Source organism: Schistocerca cancellata, chromosome 2 (assembly GCF_023864275.1).
Source record: "Schistocerca cancellata isolate TAMUIC-IGC-003103 chromosome 2, iqSchCanc2.1, whole genome shotgun sequence".
Lineage (NCBI taxonomy): Eukaryota > Metazoa > Arthropoda > Insecta > Orthoptera > Acrididae > Schistocerca > Schistocerca cancellata.
Window position 1 is genome coordinate 1,147,930,394 of NC_064627.1, and position 24,735 is coordinate 1,147,955,128.

Consider the following 24,735-nt stretch of genomic DNA (forward strand, 5'->3'; position numbering starts at 1 on the left):
ACCTGCAACCGTAGCGGTCGCTCGGCTCCAGACTGTAGCACCTAGAACCGCACAGCCACTTCGGCCGGCGAGCTGTTGGTCAACCTATGATCAATTTTATTAATGAATAAATTTACTGTAAAGTAGTAGTTAGTATCCCCAGTTCCTTGACCGGACTTCTGTGTGGTGCTCTTGAGTTTACGCCGCCAATGAATTGTATTACATGCTTTTGCACTCAGGAAACTTTAACTGACAAGATGTCATAGCCTAAAAAATGATCCCATATGACATTATTGAACTGTAAATAAGGCAAAATCTTTATTACAAATAAAAATTGTTTAAATTCTGCTGCAGTTCAGTGATATGCTCCTCTGATTGAATTTATTGTCAAGTTATAATCCCAAGAATTTAACAATGTCAGCCTCTTCTTGTGGCTGACAATGAGGAAATCTCTTAGAGGTTCTAAACCACGTATAGTGCATCTTCTCAATGTTTAGTGACAAAGAATTGACAAGGAACCACTTACTAATGTCCATGAAACATTCATGAACCACATTTTCTAAAACTATATTTGAATATATTTTTGTTGCAACACTAGTATCAACTGCAAAGAGAAAATATTAACATGTGGTAAGGTCACTGATAAAAGATCATTAATATGCATAAGAAAAGGTAAGGGCCTTAGCATGGGAACTTGTGGGACACCACATGTAATTAGTTCACAGTTGGATAATAAATGATAGCTTACCATGGGACTCTCTTCTACTGGGGTCGAGTTCCAGTACTTCCTCAGATTTTTTCTAAGGTTGGGGAGTCTGGTGTAAGGTCCACTCAATCCTTGTGAAGCTAAATGAGAATCTACAAGCACTTTAACACAGAAGCAGCAGAATTATCAGGATCAGGCAATAACAGCCGGAGGGATTGGCAACATGCTAATCACATTCACGATTGTAGATTGCTCCTCGTACTGTCTTGTGGGTAGCAGTCTGCCACTTGGAACAGGCCTAAGACCTAAACTGAGTGTGCTGTTTTTATGTACTACATTCTCACTGTAAATGTAAATAACCTTTTCAATAATGAAACCCACTAAAAATCCAAACTATGATTAGACAACAGATTGATCACTGGAAGCATCCAATTCCACCTGTCTGCTTTTGACCCACGACGTAATGGTGTTGTTGTGTTTCTAGATATCGCCCTGTTGCATTTGATGGCACCCTTTGGTGACGGATAATGACATTTTGAGTCTAACGTGGAGCACTGGATTCATTTGAGTCTTGGTTATCACTATGGTACCATGCGTTTATTTGAGTCTGGGAAGTCAATGAGTCAGTGTTGTAACAGGGATTTGGAAGTGTCTGCTTTGTTTTCAGCAAGTTATGTTTTTTCCCCTAAGTTGGTGTGTTTGTTAGGTGTGATTAGTTTGGTGTTTGTCATAGTGGGTGTTTTTTTTCCCCCTGTGTGTGTGTGTGTGTGTGTGTGTTTGAGCTAGTGGTGGATATGGGGGTTCTTTGGTTTTCAGATAGTTGTGTTCTAGTTTCGGTGATGTTTTGTAAGTTATGCGGATGTGTGAAGTTTGTGGCTTTTTTTGTTGGGGGTTTGCCAGCAGGTACTGAAGGCTGCGTTTGAGCTTTAAAGGTCAAAGGAAATGTCTGGTTCTGGATTTCACAACTGCATATGTTGGTTTTTTGGTGTCATGGGCTTCATTTGAGCTATATAGGTCAAATGAAGTGTACAATTCCTGCTGGTTTTGTGGCTGTAGCAACATGCCGTAAGTTGAGAATTTTTTTTTTATATAATATTTGTTTTGAGATGGTACTGTGTTTTATATTGTTATATATTTAGTTTATCCCCATCCTAAACCCCCTTCTTCTAGCAGTTGCCCCATTAGTTTCATTTTACTATTAGAGTGAGGTATGTATTGACAACATCGTCACCGTTTTGCATACACTGGAAGTAGGCGTTTCCACCAACTGATGACATTACGGGTCAAGCAAATGGGTGGAATTGGATGTTTCCCTAATGCTGATTATAGGTAGTCAGATGGTCAAGAAGTGTAACATTTTTGAGCATGGTAGCAAAACTGAAATTGGTTGGATGTTTGATGATCTTCCTTTACATCCTTTTTTACAGAGAGGCTAAACTTCAGCTTATTTCAACCAATTGGGAAAGTTCCAGTGGTCAGCGACTGGTTGCACAAATAACCTTCAATTTTTCAGTAACAGTTGTGAAATGTAAGATCTTGTTTAGCCAGTGTTGCTTCTATAAAAGGTTCTTGCAGATATGCTGCTGGATTGCTGTGTTATTGGCAGAATTCTTCAATGGGCAATGTTATCAAAATATTGTGCCAATAAGAATCAACAAACCCAAAGCATACTCACGACAGTTATGAAATGCTATATTTTTCAAAAATGGTTCAAATGGCTCTGAGCACTATGGGACTTAACTGCTGGGGTCATCAGTCTCCTAGAACTTAGACCTACTTAAACCTAACTAACCTAAGGACATCACACACATCCATGCCTGAGGCAGGATTCGAACCTGCGACCATAGCAGTCGCGCAGTTCCAGACTTTAGCGCCTAGAACCGCTCGGCCACTACAGCCGGCACTATATTTTTACTACTAATGCTATAATTTGCTCCTCACCTCTGATTCTATGAATCTCCTTCACTACATTTCACACTGTATGTAAGTTGATACCTACTATGAAAAGCACTCACTCCAGTATCTGTATTACCAAATTCACTGGTTTTTCAGTGTTTAGCACATTCTGAATCTGGAATCTGGTTTGAAACATTATATGAGGCACTGAGAGCACAAGCGGACTAACCCCGGAGAAGTCAATATGGAGGAAACAGGTCTCATAATACGGGCCCACAAATAATGTATGTTTGTGATACATTGCAGCCTTGTAACATGCATATGATGTAACTGTGGTTTTATTGAACAATATTTTGACATAGATAAATTACAAAAGTACTATATAGTAGAATATTAGCAGTTTTGTTGTGGCTTAGTCCATTTTCGCTCCAAGTAGTTGAACATTCTCAATGACAGGTCCGTTAGTACGCTGATGCATGTGACAATAGTATTCATTACTAGTATACATTGTACAGATTACATGTACCATTTTACATTGGTTTCTGTAATGTTACGCATTGTGTTACATTTCAAAATCATCCACAGGCAATGTTTCTACAGCATTTGATGACGTTTGTAAAGTTTTGTAGAAATCATGATGAAGTGGAGGTACATACGGAAGCAAACTTAGCAGATCCTTCTTTTTTGCCTCTGTAATTACATTTCCATTAGGATAAAGCAGTTCGAGATTGCTGATGCATGTGGTTGTTCGTTTGGCCACATCAATTTCCTGAAATGGCTCTTGGTTTTGGTTCGAGTATTTATACAATATTTTGAATCTGTTGGTTGCTTCATACCGCAGCCACTGTATGTTCAACCATTGTACTTTACAATTGCCAGAAGACATTTTTCGATTCGTGATGTTTCTTTCGAGTTGTTTTGTTGAAAAGAAACATTCCGCATTCATATTAATTACCTTGAATGGATTCCTTTTTCTGGCAGTCACTACCACATCATTCCAGTGTTTAGGACGGTAAATATTAGGAAAATACTTTTTTCGTTTCTGAACTAAGCCAAAATCCTGATCACAGGGCAGGTACGAGTGTCCGCTAACTAAAAATTTATGGTCTATTTCCTTCACAGAGAACTCTGAGCTGTTGACAATGTATTGGCACAGTACAGCAACCTTTATGTTTCTATTCTGGCCTCCGCACTGATCAGAGTACATAATTAGTTTTTCAGTCCTGACAAAATTGCGTATGAAGTACAGCAAACAAGAACCAATTTCTTGTGGCCCTCTCGACGCAATGGATTCATGCCACAGAAACATGTATACATCATCATTGTGCATATTGTGGATGCCAAAGCAATATGTCCACAACTGACGTTTGTAATAGCAAACTCCAGTTGAGATGATCGGTGTAGGCAAAGTTTTCATCAAATCAAATGTTATCACTGTAACGTTACCATCTGATTTGCTAAGCAATGTATCACTATGTAAACCTGCCCGTGCATACTCAGCTTTTTGCTGATGGAATTCACGTTCTGCAATTAACTCCGTCCTCTCCTTATCATTATCGGCAGCTGTTATTTTTACCTGCAAAGCATCACACGTTCGACAAGAGTCGGACACTGGTGGATGAAATGACAAATTGAAGTTTTCGTAAAAAATTTTGCGGAAAATAAAATGAGAAACGGGCATTTGCTCCTCTGCACAGTACAGTGAATACATGACTGATAAATTTAAATCTGGTCCTAAATACTTTCTACCGTTATTTTTATGATACGCATAATGGCTTTCATACGCCGGGAATTTTTCTATGAAACGTTTTACTACATCAACTTTGTGGCGAGGTGTTTTATTACCAGGTTCACCTTTACCTCTACCATCACGAGGAGGGGTGGCTTTTTCCCCTTTATTCTTGAGTACCCTATCGATTCTTCCAGCAGATACGGCTAAAGTATTCTGAAAGAATCTTTTGCACACCCTCATTTCAGACCCATTTGAATTGAGCAAGTAATACAATCTCGTCTTCTCCCTACGTGAATGTTGCTGACCTACGTAAGACCGTGCTTTATCAACGACTTTAATCATGGTAAACAGGAAAGCCGACTGCAGATCGTGGCTGCCTAAATTATAAAACTCATTGAACACTTGTTCCTGCTGTTCTTCGTTGATGTGTTTGTGGCACTCATACCGGCACGTACACTCGCTGATTTTCCGCAATTCCTTTCGAGGTACAAGGTTACCCTTACGGTTTACATACTCTTGACCTAGAGCTCTCCGTTCTTTCCTAACGTTACGAAGCCATTTATCTTCGTTTCTAAGGCGCTTCTTTCCTCGGCTCCGTACCACGGCATCGTCGTTCGTCTCTGGCACGTCCTCTGGAACAGTTGTTGCTGCAGCCGTGCTCGCTCTCGCGTCTCCCGGCACGTCCCCATCGGACGCAAACATCTCTGTAATAACAATATCCATCCCTCAATGTAATATTAACTACACTACAGTAATGGTCAACGCGTGCATTGGTATCCACAGGCGAAGCAATTGCTCAACACAACTCGGCGGGCGGTAAAACATTGTTGTACACATAACATTACAAGTGATCGTTACTTGATTACACAAAATAGCAATACATAAAGTATTGTTTGTATGTCATTCTGTTTTCGTATGGAAAACAACCTGCATTTTCTGAACAAAGTCACCATTCGAGATACGGTACATCTAGACGTGTTTGCATATGAACGCGTTAGTGTACAATCGACAATGTTATCCGCAAAAAAGGAATGGAACACAATACAAACTAACCTTCCAACTGCTCCTCCACGCTTTTCGCAGGGGCTGCCATGCTGATCAACTGAAATACACGTCCACGTGGTCACTGGTCCAATACGTTGTTCCACACTAAATACACAAGTCTTTCGTTCGCCGGCGTCACGCGCAATGGCAGTGGACGGAGAGCATAGAGCACAAATGGACTATGACGCATAGTCCACCCCTGCTCTCAACGGTATCTATCGGCGGTTGAGTGCAACAGCAATGTTTACGTTGCTACATTAGACAAACCTTCAGATAAACAAACAGATCAACATGCATTGCATAATACTCGTATACTGTTATCACAACATGTCAATACCTCAAATTCACAAAAAGTGTGGGTTAGTCCGCTTGTGCTCTCAGTGCCTCATATATATATAAACCACCCTTTCAGAAAAATATAGTTCATGACCATTTCAAATATATGCCTGCAGTATGTTCTCTTCAATAATGAAAAGCCATAGTCCTAATATTTGCAGCTGCTATGTAATCTGTTATGGTACTTGGAATTTAGTTGTTTTTTGTTTAATTGATGTAGCTGAAAATTATTCTTGTGTGTACCAATATAAAATTTGAGGCAGACATTGTCAAATATTCTGCAGCACTGCTCAAAACAGTTGCTTGGATACAGAAGGTGTGGCACGAGCTGGGTGGGTGGTATCATTATCCATAGTTGTCATTAGCGGAGAAATGAATCTGGTAAATTATGATGTGTGGACTTTTAACTTGTGCATACAATCTATTACTTTCGGATGGATTTACTACCCAGTATAAACACAGGAACACAACATTCCAAAATTACAAAAATCACACAATAACTTTCTATTCCTTCAGTAGAATGGAATTTTTCAGCCTCATCATACAACAAAGTTCTGTGAACATGACAAAGTAGGCACAGTAAAAAAAAAAAAAAAAAAAAAAGTAGTAGTATGAAATACATTAGGGCCTACATACCACAAAACATGGCTTATTTACCAAAAGTTATTGCTGAAAATGCAAGAACTTCTACATGTTTCAGAAAGTACCATATGGCAAATGAAAGTGTTGCTCTGTTGAAGAAAGGATGACAGGAGACTACTCCACTCCTAAAAACACAACATTGCCATATTTTCTCTCTATAGAGACAGACACTTTTATCAGGATTACAGCATATTTAGAGTTACAGCTCACTGCAACTCTTGACAGTCTAATGGCAGTAATTTATCAAACAGAAAATTTAGTTTCACAAAAAACACTTTCTACCAGAAAAAGAATCTCTTACTACACTGATCCCATCACACAAATTGGAGTCATTGAACCTGCAAGAATCCAAGTGGAAATATCAAAAGTTGAAAATAAGTGACAACTTGTAAAGTAAGCCCACTGAATTCAAGGTAGTCATATGGTAGAAATTCCTTGTTCCAAAGCTAGTACAAAAACATCGTCACTTTACTTTTGATTAGGACAGAAACAGCAGCATGACAAGAATATCCACAGTGTTTCAATTTAAACTCTTTTTAGGTAATCACAACATTTCATTAATATACCACTTAGCATCAAAGTAGTCGAGCATTTGCTTGGCTATTCAGTCTGGTGTATCCTTCATCCAAGTACTCCTGTGATTAAGCATTCACCTAATATAGTCTGTCTTTAGAAATTTAAGAATAACTCAGAAATATCAGTTGCACTGTCCGTAAATTTAAGATTCATAATAATGATACTGGTGACAACTACGACATTTTTGCGTTTTAGCAAAATTATAATTTAGAAATATGTGAGCAGCAAGAAATGCATTATTTAATATCACACACATTATAAATTCTGTACAAATAGTTATCATTTCAAACACGTAGATGTACGGTACAATAATTACATATTAAGGTAATAACGCCATTAGGCGATAAATGAACTGAACTGCACATTACTATGAACAGTGAACAATATCCCTTCGTGTGGGAAACTTCAAGCTGTCAAATACTTCTTCCCATACAACTGTGCTTTCCTATCAAATGATGGACAATGAATTTGAGTATTCGGCTTATAAAACGGATTCATTAGATATTTTATGTATGTTTCATACATTTCCATGAAAAAGTTCTTAATGCCGTCTTCGTTCTTCGCGTCGTGAACCATAACAAACCTCATGTGACTTGCTGTAACAAACGCTGACACAAACCACTGATTGAACTTATCAATGGACTTTAAATACATACTGTTTGTCTTCCACATATGTTCATCCACTAAGTCAAGGGCAGCATGCGCAATAAATTGATTGAGATGTCTATGATCTTCTTTCTTGACGTCTTTCGTTGCTGGTGTAAATTCCATTTCAAACACTGGATTGTCCATATGGCCAACTATAACGAAGTAATAACTTCCCGACATCGTTATTTCTGTAAGTTTCAGTTTTTCCTGCGTGTTTGATGTGTGTTCCTCCTAGAAAAATCGGATAGGTCTCGCCTTCAGCAAGTTATTTATTTCAGCGTCCATGACAGTTCTCAGTCAGCTGGTTGATGTCACAATACGTAGTATTGTAATATTGTAGTAATACACATCACGTACAAACTAAACTGATGATTTCTTTGTTCAGAGTCTGCTAAAATACGACACTGCTTTTATTGGTATCAGATTATATCACCCATCTATTTCCTTAGCACTGCATGCACGTCCGTTCCTTCCTAGTTTGTTTATAGCTTTCTGTATCTCTCACAACTTCGTAGTTCGTACAACCACTGATGGAGAGAAAAACTTTGGTCAGAGTTTGTTTCTTATAACTCCAAGGAGGTTCGCTAAACTCTTGAAGATGTAAACATTGACAGTGTTATACTATCTTTGCGAAATCTTCAATGTGGTGTAGTGTGTACGAAATTTATTTTGAATGATGCAAGGCGGGTGAAATATAGTGCAAAATGACTGTTATTTCGTTTAGGCGACATCATATCCTATTTCCACCACGGTAGCCGTAGAATTACAAAGCATCAATGCATATGTTCCGACATTACAAATTTCATGAGGTAATCTTGAACCAGAATATTATCAGAATTTTGAAATTACCACTTATTTCATATAGCCAGAGTAGGCTGTCAGAAACGTTAAACAACTTATTGTTGAACATGCCGAAAGTTCCAAACCATACCGCCGTCTTGAAACAGCAGAGACAAAAGCTGAAAGAAAAAGGGAAGAAGTATGTGCCTGGTACAGTTAGCATTAAAGTACTTGGAAGTGGTGCAAAAGGAACGTCGCGGTCATTGTATGTATTCACGGATCAGTCAAGGTACGTAAATATACATATTAAAAATGTAATTCTATGACGTAAAATTTTATCGTCTAATGACTGACTGCCCTTAAAACAAAAGTCTTTTCGTTAGAAACTTGAGTCTCCTGCTAGATCTCGTGATCAAGTGTTGAAAGATGAACAAGAACCAGATTACAAGGGAACTTATTAAACTAATTGCTGATCTTAGATTGAGGAGGAGAGAGGGTCACTTTCTAAAGATTTCACAAACGAGTGGACCGATTAGGGGATGGGTCAAGCAGTAGGGGGGGGGGGGCTAATTTTGAGATAGGTTCTAAGTATTTGTGTGAAATGGCAAAGATAGTTTTGAAAACAAACCATGCCGTAGCAGACTGTGTTGACTGCCGTGACTGACAACATTTGAACTTGGTTGTCATGAGACTTTATTTGGGGTTAAAATGACATCTTGTGCAGGTTACATGATCAGATATCAGTGTGGGGAATCACACTAAGCATAGCCTTGACATCAACTGGAAATTGGTAGGGCTGACATAAATAATCTTGCAGGGTACGCACTGTCATGAGTGGTGAAATGCCAGTGGCCGCTGCTTGTTCCTTTTTAAGCAGTTTGTTGGAAGAAAGAAACCAAGATCTAAGTAGATGTTTTTAGTACAAATTGTCTTTAAAATTCTTCCAGTAAAAATTAATTGCAGTTACTACTAATATCATTTGATTTAAATCCTACCGTGAATTTTTAAGCTGCGGTAGCTGGCTCGTCAAAAACAGACATTGAAAATATCTTTAAAGAGAAGTCTAATGAACAAAATCACATTAAAAAATCAATAGACAGTAACTAGGAAAGTGCTAATAGGCACAGTCTCCCTCCATACCTGATCATAAAATGGACAAACCCCAGAGAACTTTAAACCTTCAAAAGTAATGAATGGGAAACAGAAGAAATATGGGGTGAAGCTGATTCTAGTGACAACTGTGGCATCACCTCTCCCCACCTCACTCAAAGACCCCCACCCCACACACACATCAACCACAGGATTTTAAACCTATGTCCATAGACATTGTAACACTCATATTAGTGACAAATGGTGATTCAGAGATGTGACCTACCACTCTTGTCACTTCATTCTCCTCCAGCAGACTCCTAGAGCAATCATTCAGTGGAACTGCACCAGTATTACTGGAGTGTCTCTGAACTGTGATGGCTGTTACTCTACTCAGCGGTCTGCGTAACCCTACAAAAAAACACTGTTATCTCACTGTAAATAACCTACCCACAAATACGTTTATTACCATGCCACCCTCAAAAGTGTATCAGGAGGTGGTCGTCACACTCATTCAAATTGATATTAGAAGGGAATGGGTGCCTCTTCATATAACGTTAGAAGCAACAGCTATGTAAGTTTAGACTATCACCGACATCACCTTCTGTGATATTTAACAACTTCCAGGCTGTAATAGTCCCATAGCCACCATGACGGGTGCTTCAGAATTTCAACTGGTAGATATATATCCAAAGCCTCTGCATCAGGAATCATTGACAGTGTCTGCAGAGAAGTCTCTGCTACGATCATTCACTTTTCGAAAACAGTGTTCCCTCTTTTCACAGACCCTTACTATTGGCTGCCAGTCAGGTGTTGTTCCAAATTAATTGGTCCCCTGTGGGTCCATGGGTTAGAATAGGCCCGAGGTATTCCTGCCTGTCATAAGAGGCGACTAAAAGGAGTCTCTCACTTTTCGGCTCTATAAGCTCAGGTCCCATTTTATGGTTTGACCTGCCACTTTCCAAAGTCTACAGAATTGCGGGCCATGTGGACAAGAATGCCTTATGTGGTGTGTGAGTTATCCATAGTGCCCTTAGATTCGATCTCCTGAACCTCTTGTCATGGCTTTGCATCTCTACCTTCAATTCAACTCCTTTGGGTGAGGACACTTTCCTGGGTATGTCATCTTCTTCTGTTGTCTCCTGTCCTCTTTTGCCTCCATGATGATATTTGGGTTTCTCTGCACCCAGTACCCAGCATGGTAGCCAGTCCGTTGTGGTGGGGCTGTCATTCATGTACCCATTTGGTGGTAGCCCCCTGACAACACAGAGATCGCACTGCTGATGCCTGAGCTGTTAACTCCCCATGAATGCCAAGGAGTAGATGCCTGTCTTCCTGGACCATCAGGACTCCACGCAACGGCCATCATGCCAGGTCACCTTTGCTGTGGCTGGGTGTGGCGCCTGTGGGGAGAGCCTCTGATCAGAGTGGGTGGCATCAGGGCATACTACCTACAATGAAGCGGACTAAGTTATCTCTAGCTGGTGACCGTATGGTGCCAGCAGTCTCTAAGAAGGGCAAGACCGAGTACAATGCTGACAGCTTTGACCTTAAATCGTTTCCCTCCATCACTACACCGTGGGAGGAACGTAGGGCTACAGAAAGAAGAGAGCCATATTCACCTAGGTATTTAGTCTGCAGTAGAATGGACGGGGACTCCTTTCTACCTACGAAGCCTCAATTTTTTGTTGAAAATCTTGAGGATAAGTTCGGGGAAGTGACAGCACTGTCAAAGATGAGAAGCGGTGCAGTTTTGATTCAGACAGCATCCCCAGTCTAATGCTGGGCATTACTCGCTTGTGATTGGCTGGATGATATTCCGGTATCCGTCACTCCCCATAAAAGCCTCAATGTGGTCCAGGGGATTATTTACCATTATGACCTCCTCTTGCAGTCTGACGACGAGCTCCGTGTCAATCTAGAATAGCGGGGAGTTCATTTCATCCAGTGTGTTTAGAGGGGGCCCAAAGACAACAGGGTTGCTAGTGGTGCCTTCATCTTGGCCTTTGAGGGTGATTCATTGACTGAAAAGGCCAAGGTGATGGTTTACCACTGTGACGTTAAACAATATGTCCCTCGCCCTATGCAGTGCTTTAAATGCTGGAAATTCGGGCACATGTTTTCCCACTACACTTCCAGCACCACATGTTGAGACTGCCGACGTCCACTGCATCCAGGTACTCTAGGTGCGCCTCCTCCCACTTGTATCACCTGTGGAGAGCAGCACTCCCCCTGCTCGCCAGACTGCACAGTACTCCAAAAGGAGTGGAAAATCATGGAGTACAAGACACTGCACCAGTTGACTTACTAAGAGGCTAAATGTAAATTTGAATGATTTCGCCCCATTTGGTTGACATCTACATATGCTGCAGCTACATTACCATCTCCGTCATAAGTACCAGTTGTACGAGACACTGTGCCACAAGCAGTGGGCCTTCCCAGTCTCCAGAATACGTTCGCCCCCTTGGTAGTAGAGGGAAAATCTCCTTCCGTTGCTCCCAAAGTGTCTACTTTGGGAGCAAGGCCCCCTTAAAGGGAGGGACCAATGGGCATTGTAGTCTGGTCCCCTCAACCCATACAAACCAACCATCAAACGCAGGGGACATCAGTACCCTGCCCCCAGCTGGAGAAGGAAGAGCCTCCTCCGGCTTCTCTTGTGCGGAAGGGTTCCATTGAGACCCTCTCTCCCGAGGTCTCCACTAATGCCAAGGTGGACACTCGCTAGTGGCTAAAGGAGCCAAAAGCTGCTGGTCGAAGAGCTTCACGGTCTTCCTCTGTGCCTGAAGCTACTTCGTAGAAGTCCTCCCAGCAAGCCCCTAAAGAGAAGTGAGAGGGGAAGCAAAGAAAGAAGTCTGCCATGAAAAAGGACCCTCTGGTGGCCCCAGCACCACCACTCCCTACCAATTCTACATCTGAGGATGAGGTGGAGATCTTAGCATTCCCTGAGGACCTGGATCTCACCGATGCCTCATCCACAATAGGAGTGGATACAGATACTCAAGCAGTGGCAGGAAGTGACCCTGATGTGTAACCTGCCTCCTTGTGTGCTTCATGCATTCCCAGCGTCACGATAACGTCATCCTCCAATGGAATTGCTGCGGTTTATTCCACCACCTGGCTGAGCTACGGCATCTGTTAAGCTTTACACCTGCTTTCTGCATTGTCCTCCAGGAAACCTGGTTCCCGGCAGCGTGGACCCCTGCCCTCTGCAGGTATAGGGCATATTACAAGCACTGTGGCGACTATAATAGAGTGCCAGGTTTAATTTGTGTCTATGTCCTGAACTCAGTATGCAGTAAACCTGTGCCCCTTCAAACCCCTCTTGAAGCTGTGGCTATCAGGATAAGGACAACGCAGGAAATAACTGTCTGCAACGTATATCTTCCTGCAGATAGTGCAGTACCCCTGAACGCATTGGCTGCTCTGATTCACCAACTGCTTAAACCTTTCCTACTTTTGGTAGATGTTAACACCCATAACCCCATGTGAAGTGGCACCATGCCTTTGGCTGAGGTAGAGATGTCAGAACTTTACTGTCTCAACTCCACCTTTGCCTCTTAAGTACTGGGGCCCCCACACATTTCAGTGTGGCTCATGGCACTTACTCGGCCATTGATTTATCCCTCTGCAGCCCAGGACTTCTCCCATCTGCCCACTGGAGAGCCCACGATAATTCACGTGGTAGTGACCACTTTCCCATCTTCCTGTCACTCCCCCAGCACCATTCCCCCAGACGTCTACCGAGATGGACTTTAAACAAGGCAAACTGGGAAGCATTCACTTCAGCTGTTACCATTAAATCTCCCCCATATGGTACCATTGATGTGGTAGTTGAGAGGGTCACTAGATCAATCGTTTCTGCGGCGGCAAACGCGATCCCTTGTTCTTTAGGGTGCCCCCGACGAAAGTCAGTACCTTGGTGGTCGCCGGAAATCGCTGAGGCCATTAAAGAGCATTGGCGAGCTGTACAGTGACATAAGCAGTACTGTTCCCTAGAGCATCTAATAGCTTTTAAATGGCTCTGTGCCTGCATTCGCCAGCTTATAAAAAAAAAAGATGGAAATAGCAATGTTGAAAGAGGTACGTCTTGACCATTGGGTGCCATACATCACCTTCCCAAGTCTGGATGAAGATCATACGTGTTTGTTGGTACCAGACCCCGACAGGTATCACTGGCATTAACATCAATGGCATGTTAACTACCAATGCAAACACAATTGCTGAGCACTATGCTTGAGCCTTCGTGTTGGAGAATTATCCCCCAGCATTTCGCATACTCAAACTGCGGATGGAAAAGAAGGCCCTCATTCACTGAACGTCACACTGACCCCTATAGTGCTCCATTTATAGAGTGGGAACTCCTCAGTGTCCTTGCACATTGCCTCAATGCAGCTCCTGGGCCAGATTGGATCGACAGTCAGATGATCAAACATCTCTCATCCAACTACAAGCAACATCTCCTCATCATCTTCAACCGGATGTGGTCCGGTGGCGTCTTTCCATCGCAATGCCGAGAGAGCACCGTCATTCCAGTGCTCAAACTGGCAAATACCCGCTTGATGTGAATAGCTATCATCCCATCAGCCTCACCTACGTTCTTTGTAAGCTCTTAGAATGTATGGTAAATCGGCGGTTGTGTTGGATTCCGGAGGTTTCCGCCAGGGTTGCTGTACCACTGATAATCTTGTGTCCCTCAAGTCTGCAATCTAAACAGCCTTTTCCAGACGCCAACACCTGATTGCCATCTTTCTTGATTCACAAAAAGCTTGCGACACGACCTGGTGACATATCCTTCCCACATTATATGAGTGGGGTCTGTGTACGGGTGCCGATGACCGCGCAGTTGAGCGACCCACAAACCAGTCATCAATACTGCCTTCAACATAGCTTCTGTACAGTAATTCAATCTGTGTAAGCCTTCAAAACTTTGCACTTGACAGTGATTGGCTTCAGTAGCTTTGGAATTATCTTATGCTGTATAGTACGTATACATTTAAGTGTCTGAGGTAAGCTTTTTAATTAATGTATAAAGAAAGAATGGATGAAGTTTTTGGGTCAAGTCTATGGTTCAGTAGCGGTTCTCAGCTTTGAGCTATGGTGTCATGACTGTACAAACGAACAACATAAATTAAATGTTGTCTGTGGTTGACAACTGGCATAAACTACTCAGTTTATTCTGAATATATCGATTTCCAAGGAGCCTAAGAACACATCTTACATTGCTGCGAGTAACATGAGCAGCAGTCGCATTTATGATCTTGGATCTCAGTAACATTTTGGAGTTCTTTTCTAAACAAGGGACAATTGCGCTAAGGATTTATTCTTTTGATATCACTCTGTCTACTTTAGCTGTTGTTGTGGTCTTCAGTCATGAGACTGGTTTGATGCAGCTCTCCATGCTACTCTATCCTGTGCAAGCTTCATCATCTCCCAGTACCTACTGCAACCTACATCCTTCTGAATCTGTTTAGTGTATTCATCTCTTGGTCTCCCTCTATGATTTTTACCCTCCACACTACCCTCCAATACTAAATTGGTGATCCCTTGATGCCTCAGAACATATCCTACCAACCGATTCCTTCTTCTAGTCAAGTTGTGCCACAAACTCCTCCTCTCCCCAATTCTATTCAATACCTCCTCATTAGTTATGTGATCTACCCATCTAATCTTCAGCATTCTTCTGTAGCACCACATTTCGAAATCTTCTATTCTCTTCTTGTCCAAACTAGTTATCGTCCATGTTTCACTTCTATACATGGCTATGCTCCATACAAATACTTTCAGAAACGACTTACTGACACTTAAATCTATACTCAATGTTAACAAATTTCTCTTATTCAGAAACACTTTCCTTGTGATTGCCAGTCTTTTATATCTTCTATACTTTGACCATCATCAGTTATTTTGCTCCCCAAATAGCAAAACTCCTGTACTACTTTAAGTGTCTCATTTCCTAATCTAATTCCCTCAGCATTGCTTTTCACAATATATATAAATGACTTAGTAGATAGTGTCGGAAGTTCCATGCGGCTTTTCGCGGATGATGCTGTAGTATACAGAGAAGTTGCTGCTTTAGAAAATTATAGCGAAATACAGGAAGATCTGCAGCGGATAGGCACTTGGTGCAGGGAGTGGCAACTGACCCTTCACATAGACAAATGTAATGTATTGCGAATACATAGAAAGAAGGATCCTTTATTGTATGATTATATGATAGCGGAACAAACACTGGTAGCAGTTACTTCTGTAAAATATCTGGGAGTATGCGTACGGAACGATTTGAAGTGGAATGATCATATAAAACTAATTGTTGGTAAGGCGGGTACCAGGTTGAGATTCATTGGGAGAGTGCTTAGAAAATGTAGTCCATCAACAAAGGAGGTGGCTTACAAAACACTCGTTCGACCTATACTTGAGTATTGCTCATCAGTGTGGGATCCGTACCAGGTCGGGTTGACGGAGGAGGTAGAGAAGATCCAAAGAAGAGCGGCGCGTTTCGTCACTGGGTTATTTGGTAACCGTGATAGCGTTACGGAGATGTTTAATAAGCTCAAGTGGCAGACTCTGCAAGAGAGGCGCTCTGCATCGCGGTGTAGCTTGCTCGCCAGGTTTCGAGAGGGTGCGTTTCTGGATGAGGTATCGAATATATTGCTTCCCCCTACTTATACTTCCCGAGGAGATCACGAATGTAAAATTAGAGAGATTAGAGCGCGCACGGAGGCTTTCAGACAGTCGTTCTTCCCGCGAACCATACGCGACTGGAACAGGAAAGGGAGGTAATGACAGTGGCACGTAAAGTGCCCTCCGCCACACACCGTTGGGTGGCTTGCGGAGTATCAATGTAGATGTAGCATCACCCGACTTAATTTGACTACATTCCATTATCGTTGTTTTGCTTTTGTTGATCTTATACCCTCCTTTCATGACACTGTCCATTCTGTTCAACTGCTCTTCGAAGTCCTTTGCTGTCTCTGGTAGAATTACAATGTCATCGGCGAACCTCAAAGTTTTTATTTCTTCTCCATGGATTTTAATTCCTACTCAAAATTTTTCTTTTGTTTCCTTTACTGCTTGCTCAATATACAGATTGAATAACATCAGGGAAAGGCTACAACCCTGTCTCACTCCCTTCCCAACCACTGCTTCCCTTTCATGCCCCTCGACTCTTATAACTGCCATCTGGTTTTGTACAAATTCTTTCGCTCCCTGTATTTTACCCCCACCACCTTCAGAATTTGAGAGAGAGTATTCCAGTCAACATTGTCAAAATCTTTCTCTAAGTCTACAAATGCTAGAAGCGTAGGTTTGACTTTCCTTAATCTAGCTTCTAAGATAAGTCGTAGGGTCAGTATTGCCTCACATGTTCCAATATTTCTTCGAAATCCAAACTGATCTTCCCCGAGGTCGGCTTCTACCAGTTTTTCCATTCGTCTGTAGAGAATTCGCTTTAGCATTCTTCTGTAGCACCACATTTCGAAAGCTTCTATTCTCTTCTTGTCCAAACTAGTTATCGTCCATGTTTCACTTCTATACATGGCTGCACTCCATTCAAATACTTTCAGAAAAGACTTCCTAACAGAAAAATTTTATATTCAATGTTAACAAAATTGTCTTCTTCAGAAATGCTTTCCTTGCTGCTGCTAGTCTACATTTTATATCCTCTCTACTTCAGCCACCATCAGTTATTTTGCAGCCCAAATAGCAAAACTCTTCTACTACTTTAAGTGTCTCATTTCCTAATCTAATTCCCTCAGCATCACCTAACTTAATTTGACTACATTCCATTATCCTTGTTTTGCTTTTGTTGATGTTCATCTTATATTCCTCTTTTCAAGACAGTTCTGTTCAACTGCTCGTCCAAGTCCTTTACTGTCTCTGACAGAATTACAATGTCATCGGCAAACCTAAAGTTTTTATTTCTTCTCCCTGCACTTAATTTCCTACTCCAAATTTTTGTTTTGTTTACTGCATGCTCAGTATAGAGATTGAATAACATCAGGGATAGGCTACAACTCTGTCTCACTCCCTTCTCAATCGCTGCTTCCCTTTCATGCTCCTTAACTCATAGAACTGCTGTCTGGCCTCTATAGAAGGTGTAAATAGCATTTCGCTCCATGTGTTTTACCCCTGATGGCTTCACCATTTCAGTGAGTATTCCAGTCAACTTTGTCAAAAGCTGTCTCAAAGTCTACAAATGCTATAAATGTGGGTTTGCCCTTCCTTAACCTATCTTCTAAAATAAATCATGGCGTCAGTACTGCCTCATGTGGTCCTATCATATTCGGAATCCAAACTGATCTTCCCTGAGGTTGCCTGCTACCAGTTTTTCCATTCTTCTGTAAAGAATTTGTGTTCGTATTTTGCAATCAAGACATGGAAATGATAATTTTTGCACCTGTCAGCATCTGCTTTCTTGGGAATTGGAATTATTACATTCTTCTTGAATTGTGAGGTTATATTGTCTGTCTCGTACACCTTGCACACCAGATGGAAGAATTTTGTCATGGATGGCTTACCCAAGACTGGTAGTAGTTCTGACAGAATGTCGTCTACTCCCGGGGCCTTGTTTCGATTGATGTCGTCCAGTGCTGTGTCAAATTCTTCTCACAGTATCATCTCCCATCTCATCTTCTTCTACGTCCTCTTCTATTTCTACAATATTGCCTTCAAGTACAACTCTCTTGTATAGATCCTGTACGTGTTTGTTCCACCTTTCTGATTCCCCTCCTTTGCTTAGGATTGGTTTTCCACATGAGCTCTTGATGTTCATACAGCTGCTTCTCTTTTCTCCAAGGGCCTCTTTAATTTTCCTGTACATTGTATCTATCTTTCCCTTGGTGAAATATACTTCTAAATCCTTATGTTTGTGTCTGGCTTTCCCTGTTTAGCCATTTACACTTTCTGTCAATCTAATTTTTTAGACATTTGTATTCCCTTTCACCTGTTCATTTACTTCATTTTTATATTTCCTCCTTTTGTCAGTTAAATTTATTATCTTCTTTGTTATTCAAGGATTTCTACTGGACTTCATCTTTTTACCAATTTGATCCTCTGCTGCCTTCAGTATTTCATCTCTTAAAGCTACTCATTCATCTTCCACTATATTCCTTTCCACTTTTGTAGTCAACCTCTGAGACTGTCAACAACCTCTGGTTCTTTCAACTTATCCAGATCCCATCTGCTTAATTTTCTACCTTTGCAGTTTCTTCGTTTTTAATCTAATTTCATAATTAATAAATTGCAGACAGAGTCCACATATGCCCCTGAAATTGTCCTAGAATTTAATATCTAGTTCTGAAATCTCTTCCTTACTATTATACAGGGTGAATATTAATAAAACTGAAAAACTGCAGGGATGGTTTCTTGACTGGAAATGGAGGAAAACAGGTCATATCAACATGTGTCAGCAAATGAACAATTTGCATGCGGTAACAACAAATCATCCTGGAACACAGTACAGAGCTGCACTGCATCCACATCACAACAGGTGCTTGTGGCCTCCGTGGGATGCAGCCTATGCATTCACACGCTGCAGCGTGGATTGCCACACTCTTTTGTGCATTTCGGCCTCTCTTCGAATAGCATCACAGGTGTTGTGAAAACACTGTTGAAGGCTCTGCACGTCAGAACATGGTTCAGCGTACACAAAGCTTTTCAGATGCACCTAGAGGGAAAAATGCAGGGGGTTTAAGTCTGGTGATCTAGCAGGTGATGCTACAGGGCCTCCACATCCTAGTCAATGTGCAGGGAAGATGTTGTTAAGGGGTGTCAGCAAATTATAATGTGCTCTGTCATGCAGAAACCACATAACCTGTCATATTGCCAAAGACACTTTCTCAAGCAGCTGAGGCAAAATATTCTGTAGGAAGTCCAGGTGCATTCCTCCCTCAAGGCGATGTGGAATAATAACTGGTCCAAGTATGTGATCACCAAGAATCCATGCCTTCACATTGATGCTGAACTGATGCCAATGAGATGCTTCAACTTTTCCCTGAGTATTGTCTGTAGCCCAAAGATGACAGTGATGCATATTGATGATGCCAGTTCTAGTAAATGTTGCTTCATCAGCTGATGACAGAAAACCATAATTGTGATGGTCTGGTGCAAAAATCGTTGACAAAATCTTTCCCGTAGAGGGAAACCCACTCTTGTTGCAGGTGATAGGGATAGTAGCAGTTGTCATACAGGATATACATAATCATAGTCTGGAGCTTGTAGAATCCAGTCCTCCAAATCTGGTGTACATACAGTCTGCATCCTCCCTGCATGTTTGTCTGTCTGGAAGGATCCATGATCTTACAAACACCAAAAACTGGCTGGACATGTTGTTCGATGTGGTTGGTGTCTGTGAGGGTAATTGTTTTGTTATAGCAATGCTGCCTCTCAACCATTTCCACCTGCTTGGCCGTACACAAACAGCATCTCGGCTTGTTCCTGACATGAATACCAGACCATGCAGCTGCTGAACTACACTGTGTCAATCACACAGCCTGCAGCACTCGAGGAACGCACAGGTTGTGGCAAGAGGAACTTTCATTCATCAGTACCGTCTACCTTGGCAACAATGGATTTCCAGACACATGTTCTCCCTCCACTTCCAGTCAGTAATCTGTCCCTACAGTTTGTCGGTTTTATTAATATTCACCCGCATAATGAATCTGAAACCTTCTGGTGTCTCCAACTCTCTTCCACCTTTACAGTCTTCTTTCGCGATTTTAAAATCAATTGTTAGCCAAGGGTAAATTATGCTCTGTACAAAATTCTACCAGGTGGCTCCCTCTTTAATTCCTTTCCCTCAGTCCATATTCACCTACTAATCATCCTTCTCTTCCTTTTCCTACTGTTGCATTCCAGTCCCCCATCACAATTAAATTTTCATCAATCTTAACTATCTGAATCATTTCTTTTATCTCATCATATATTTCTTCAATCGCTTCATTGTCTGTGGTGCTAGTTGGCAATATAAACTTGTACTACTGTGATATGTGTGAGATTCATCTCTATCTTGCTGAGATAATGCATTTGATATGCTGTTCATAGAAGCTTACCCGCATTCCTATTTTCTTATTCATTATTAGTCCCACTCCTGCGTTACGTGTGTTTGACTTTGTAACCCTGTATTCAGCTGACCAGAAGTCCAGTTTCTCCTGCCACCGAACTTCATTAATTCCCACTGTATTTGACTTCAACCTACCCATTTCCCTTTTTAAATTTTTTAATCTACCCGCCTGATTAAAGGATCTCTCACTCCAATTCATAGAATTCCAGTTTTGGTTCTCCTGTTGATGACTTCCTCCTAAATACTTCTCGCCCAGCGATCCAAATGAGGGACTATTTTACCTCCAGAATATTTTACCGAAGAGGATGCCATCATCATTTAATCATACAGTAGAGCTGCACACTCCCAGGAGAAAAATTATAGCTGTAGTTTCCTCTTGCTTTCACTGTTGTAACGCAACTTTACACTAGCACAGGAAAAGTTCAGTTAATGAAAGGACTAGGCCACATTCCTTGGTACTTCTTAAAAAAAAAAATTACATACAGAGTCATTGCGCTTCCAGGCTTGATCTCAAGCAAGGGTACACAAACATCAGCTCATTTAGCATTAAACTTTTAGGCAATAAATAATAAAAGACTGAAATATATTTAACCAAGCAGTAATATTTAAACAACCACTACCAAAGCAATCAGAATCCAATAAGGCTGGCACTTCAACTAGAAAAATAACTAGGCCAGAATATAACCTTTGGTCTTAATCTAAGCTGGCATCTACCAATGAGCTCATGATTAAAAGAAAAAAAAGCACAGAGCATAAAATTATAAGACAAAGTTTCTCATAAAAACATTACTCTAATGAAATATATCTAAAAACAAAGATGATGTAACTTACCAAACGAAAGTGTTGGTATGTTGATAGAGACACTAACACACACGCACACACACGCACACACACACACACACACACACACACACACACACACACACAAAATTCAAGCTTTCGCAACCCACAGTTGCTTCGTCAGGAAAGAGGGAAGGAGAGGGAAAGACAAAATGATGTGGGTTTTAAGTGAGAGGATAAGGAGTCATTCCAATCCCGGGAGCGGAAAGACTTACCTTAGGGGGAAAAAAGGACAGGTATACACTCGCGCGCAACACACACATACATCCGCACATATACAGACACAAGCAGACATATGTAAAGGTAAAGAGTTTGGGCAGAGATGTCAGTCGAAATATAGAAATCTCTAAAACAAATTAGAGCTGACAAGTAAATGACTTAAGAGTTAACTTCTGCAATAGTTCCACACAGGATCTTTAAACAACATTAAACAAACTTGTGGTTTTAAAATTAAGCCACCACTCGCACAACTGCAAATGCATCAAGAGATAATGGCTATAATTGGAGGCGTATACTTAAAGCAGGATTACATAGGCTTTCTTTCATTACACATGAACTGCCGCTGTTGGTACGAGTCCTTTTACTCTCCAACCATCTACGGGGCCAGCTCGCCCGTCTCCTCAGGCAGGTCGTTGTACACACAGTAGAGAACACAAAGTAACAAGACAAGCTTCTAAAACACACAAAACAGATGGTTTTAATTCAACAAGCCTCAAAAACATGTTCATACATGCTTCAGGGAATACAGGCCAGACAATAATGACAATTTAAATGATGGCCTGGAAAACTTCAAGCAACCAACTGGTCAAGTAAATAAAATAATAAAAAAATTTAACCACACTTGATAAACCATCAAAACATGGCCATTTCACTACTAAGGAAATCATTCAGGACTGGCAGCTGGCAATACCCACAGCACAGACTGAAGTAGCTGACGAGAATTTCGAATGAGGCAACAAGTGTCCACTCAGAGTCCCGTAAACCAGTGAGTGTCAGAATCACCAATGCCAGTAGCAACAGTCTCAGTTCTACACGTTGCCAGCTTATACTGCCACTCAGTGTGCTTCCAAACACATTGCATGCATGACTCACGCCTCCTAGCAGCTCTGTGTTCACTCTTTCTCTTGTGGCTCACCTCAGGCGCTCACTTTATAGGCAAACTTCACGCCCAATGGGATCGATAACTGCTAGGTCGATGTGCACCCATCAACAGTACCAGTACAGCAAGCCATTTTGGTTGATGTTATAAGGCCAGATCAGTCAATCATCAACACTGTTGCCTCTGCAAGTACTGAAAAGGCTACTGCCTCTCTTCAGGAACCACATATTTCTCTGGCATGACATCTCAACAGAAACTGTCCATTTTGGTTGCACCTACAGTACAGCAATCTGCTGCAATCATTGCTGAGGCATGTGAGCCAACCCACTGAAGGCTATATTAAGAATTTCGTGTGATTCTATAATTCATGAATACATTTTGGTTCCATGGAAATGTTTGAAAGTGTCTGTCATCACATTGAAATCTTGTATGTGTTGCATCTTTGGATCCACTATGACATCACTGGTGAAAACAGACAGGTGTGATAGTATTTATCCTCGTCCTTGTCTTGCTCCTTGTCCTCTTCCTTTCTCCCCCCCCCCCCCCCCCCCTTTCTTGAGAGCCATCTCTCACTGCCTGTGGAAGGAACATCACATACGAATTGTTTTTTAAATATGTGTTACTGTTAATTATTGTCTTACCTAATGTAATGTTGGCTACATTCCCATTGATCTCCTTACTCTAGGTCTTTGAAGTGAATGATGTATCTAACCTAGCTTTTACACATCTACATTATACACTTCTTATTCTAGGTACCTGTTCAACTGTGGTGAAGGTACTCAGCGACTGGCACATGAGCACAAAGCGAAGCTTTCTAAACTAGAACATATTTTTATTACTCACCTGTCATGGGACAACATTGGAGGACTACCTGGAGTTGCTCTAACAATACAGGATGTAGGAGTTCCAGAAATTATATTGCATGGCCCACCAGGAACAGTAAGTTTCATATATATTGTTTTCTGAATTTATACAAGTGAAAATATCTAGAAGAATTGCTGAGTCGCGATAGGCACAATAAAAAGATTCACATAATTAAAGCTTTCGGCCATTAAGGCCTTTGTCAGCAGTAGACACACATATACACACACACACTCACATAAATGCAACTCGCGCATACATCAGCAGTCTCAAAGAGCTGAGACCACACTGTGAACAGCAGCACCAGTGCATGATGGGAGTGGCGACTGGTTGGGGCTAAGGAGGAGGCTGGGGCGGGGAGGGGGAGAAATAGTATGGTGGGAGTGGCGGACAGTCAAGTGCTGCAGTTTAGACGGAGGGCAGGAAAGAAGGGGGGGGGAGGGGGTAAGTAGTGGAAAGGAGAGGAATAAAAAAAAATTAAAAGACTGGGTGTGGCCTTTCGCGACTCAGCATCTCCGCTATATGGTGAGTAGCAACTTTCCTTCTCTGGTATTATTACATTCCATCCTGGATTTTCCATTGTTTGATTTTTGCCTGACAGCTTTTCTTCGACCCTAACCCTGTGCTGTTTTCCTTTGAACCTACATTCTTTTGCATCCGCTACACTCAATGTCATTCCTTCTTTCTTTCTTTCCTGTGTTTCTCTTGTTGCCTTACAAACCTCACTACACGCTCTACTTATGAGCCACACTGTATCAACCGTCTCGGCCGCGCTCAACAGACGGCATCAAGACCACACTGATTGTTAGTGCAGCATCTTAGGTCCCACATTACTCCCTTGATATAGTGAAGCCTATACTTTCCAACTGATCACGCCTATTCCTTCAAACTGATTACGCTCCCTGTGTCAGTTCCCAGATTTTTGCACGTTATCTCCCGCACTTTTCCGGTGTCACAGGATCTTACATCTCTAACTACGAACCTCTCCACACCCCCACACTTTCCCCTTTCTATGCCTGTTCACACCCACTAAATCCACCTCTTCCAGTCACATCTGCCATCCCCCTTATGCTTATCCGCCCTTAACCTCCTACCCATAGTAATATACATATATTTCTTATTGATTTTCTAATTTGACCCTTGTGACTTCTCGCAAAGTTTAATGAGTTTTTACCTTTCACTATCGTTGTCTTCCTCAGATTTCATCTCATTTTTTTCCCCCCCTTGTGCATCAATTTCATCCTTTTCTTACTTTTCACACATATTTGGGCATATTTTTGCGCAATTTTTCAGCTGTAATTCTACTTTCTTACGTAATTTTTTGCATTTTTTGCACCACCAGGGATCCATGCTCCTTTCATCTGCATCAATACAGAAAAGTTTTCTTATTCCTAGCCAGATCCCAGTCCCACATACTGTTCCTGCGTTGTTGCTTGGCTCATGAAATC

The 24,735-nt window shown here is 41.5% G+C and overlaps 1 protein-coding gene across 1 annotated transcript in view; it reads left to right on the plus strand.

The window, feature by feature from the left end:
• The first annotated feature begins 8,171 nt into the window (after positions 1–8,171).
• The window catches only part of LOC126163179 (ribonuclease Z, mitochondrial), a 104,962-nt gene continuing 88,398 nt past the window's right edge, over positions 8,172–24,735 (plus strand). Inside the window, exons 1-2 of the mRNA XM_049920131.1 lie at positions 8,172–8,628; positions 23,179–23,365. Of these exons, the coding sequence (XP_049776088.1) occupies positions 8,336–8,628; positions 23,179–23,365 (480 nt within the window). The 5' untranslated portion in view covers positions 8,172–8,335. The remainder of the gene's footprint in view (positions 8,629–23,178; positions 23,366–24,735) is intronic.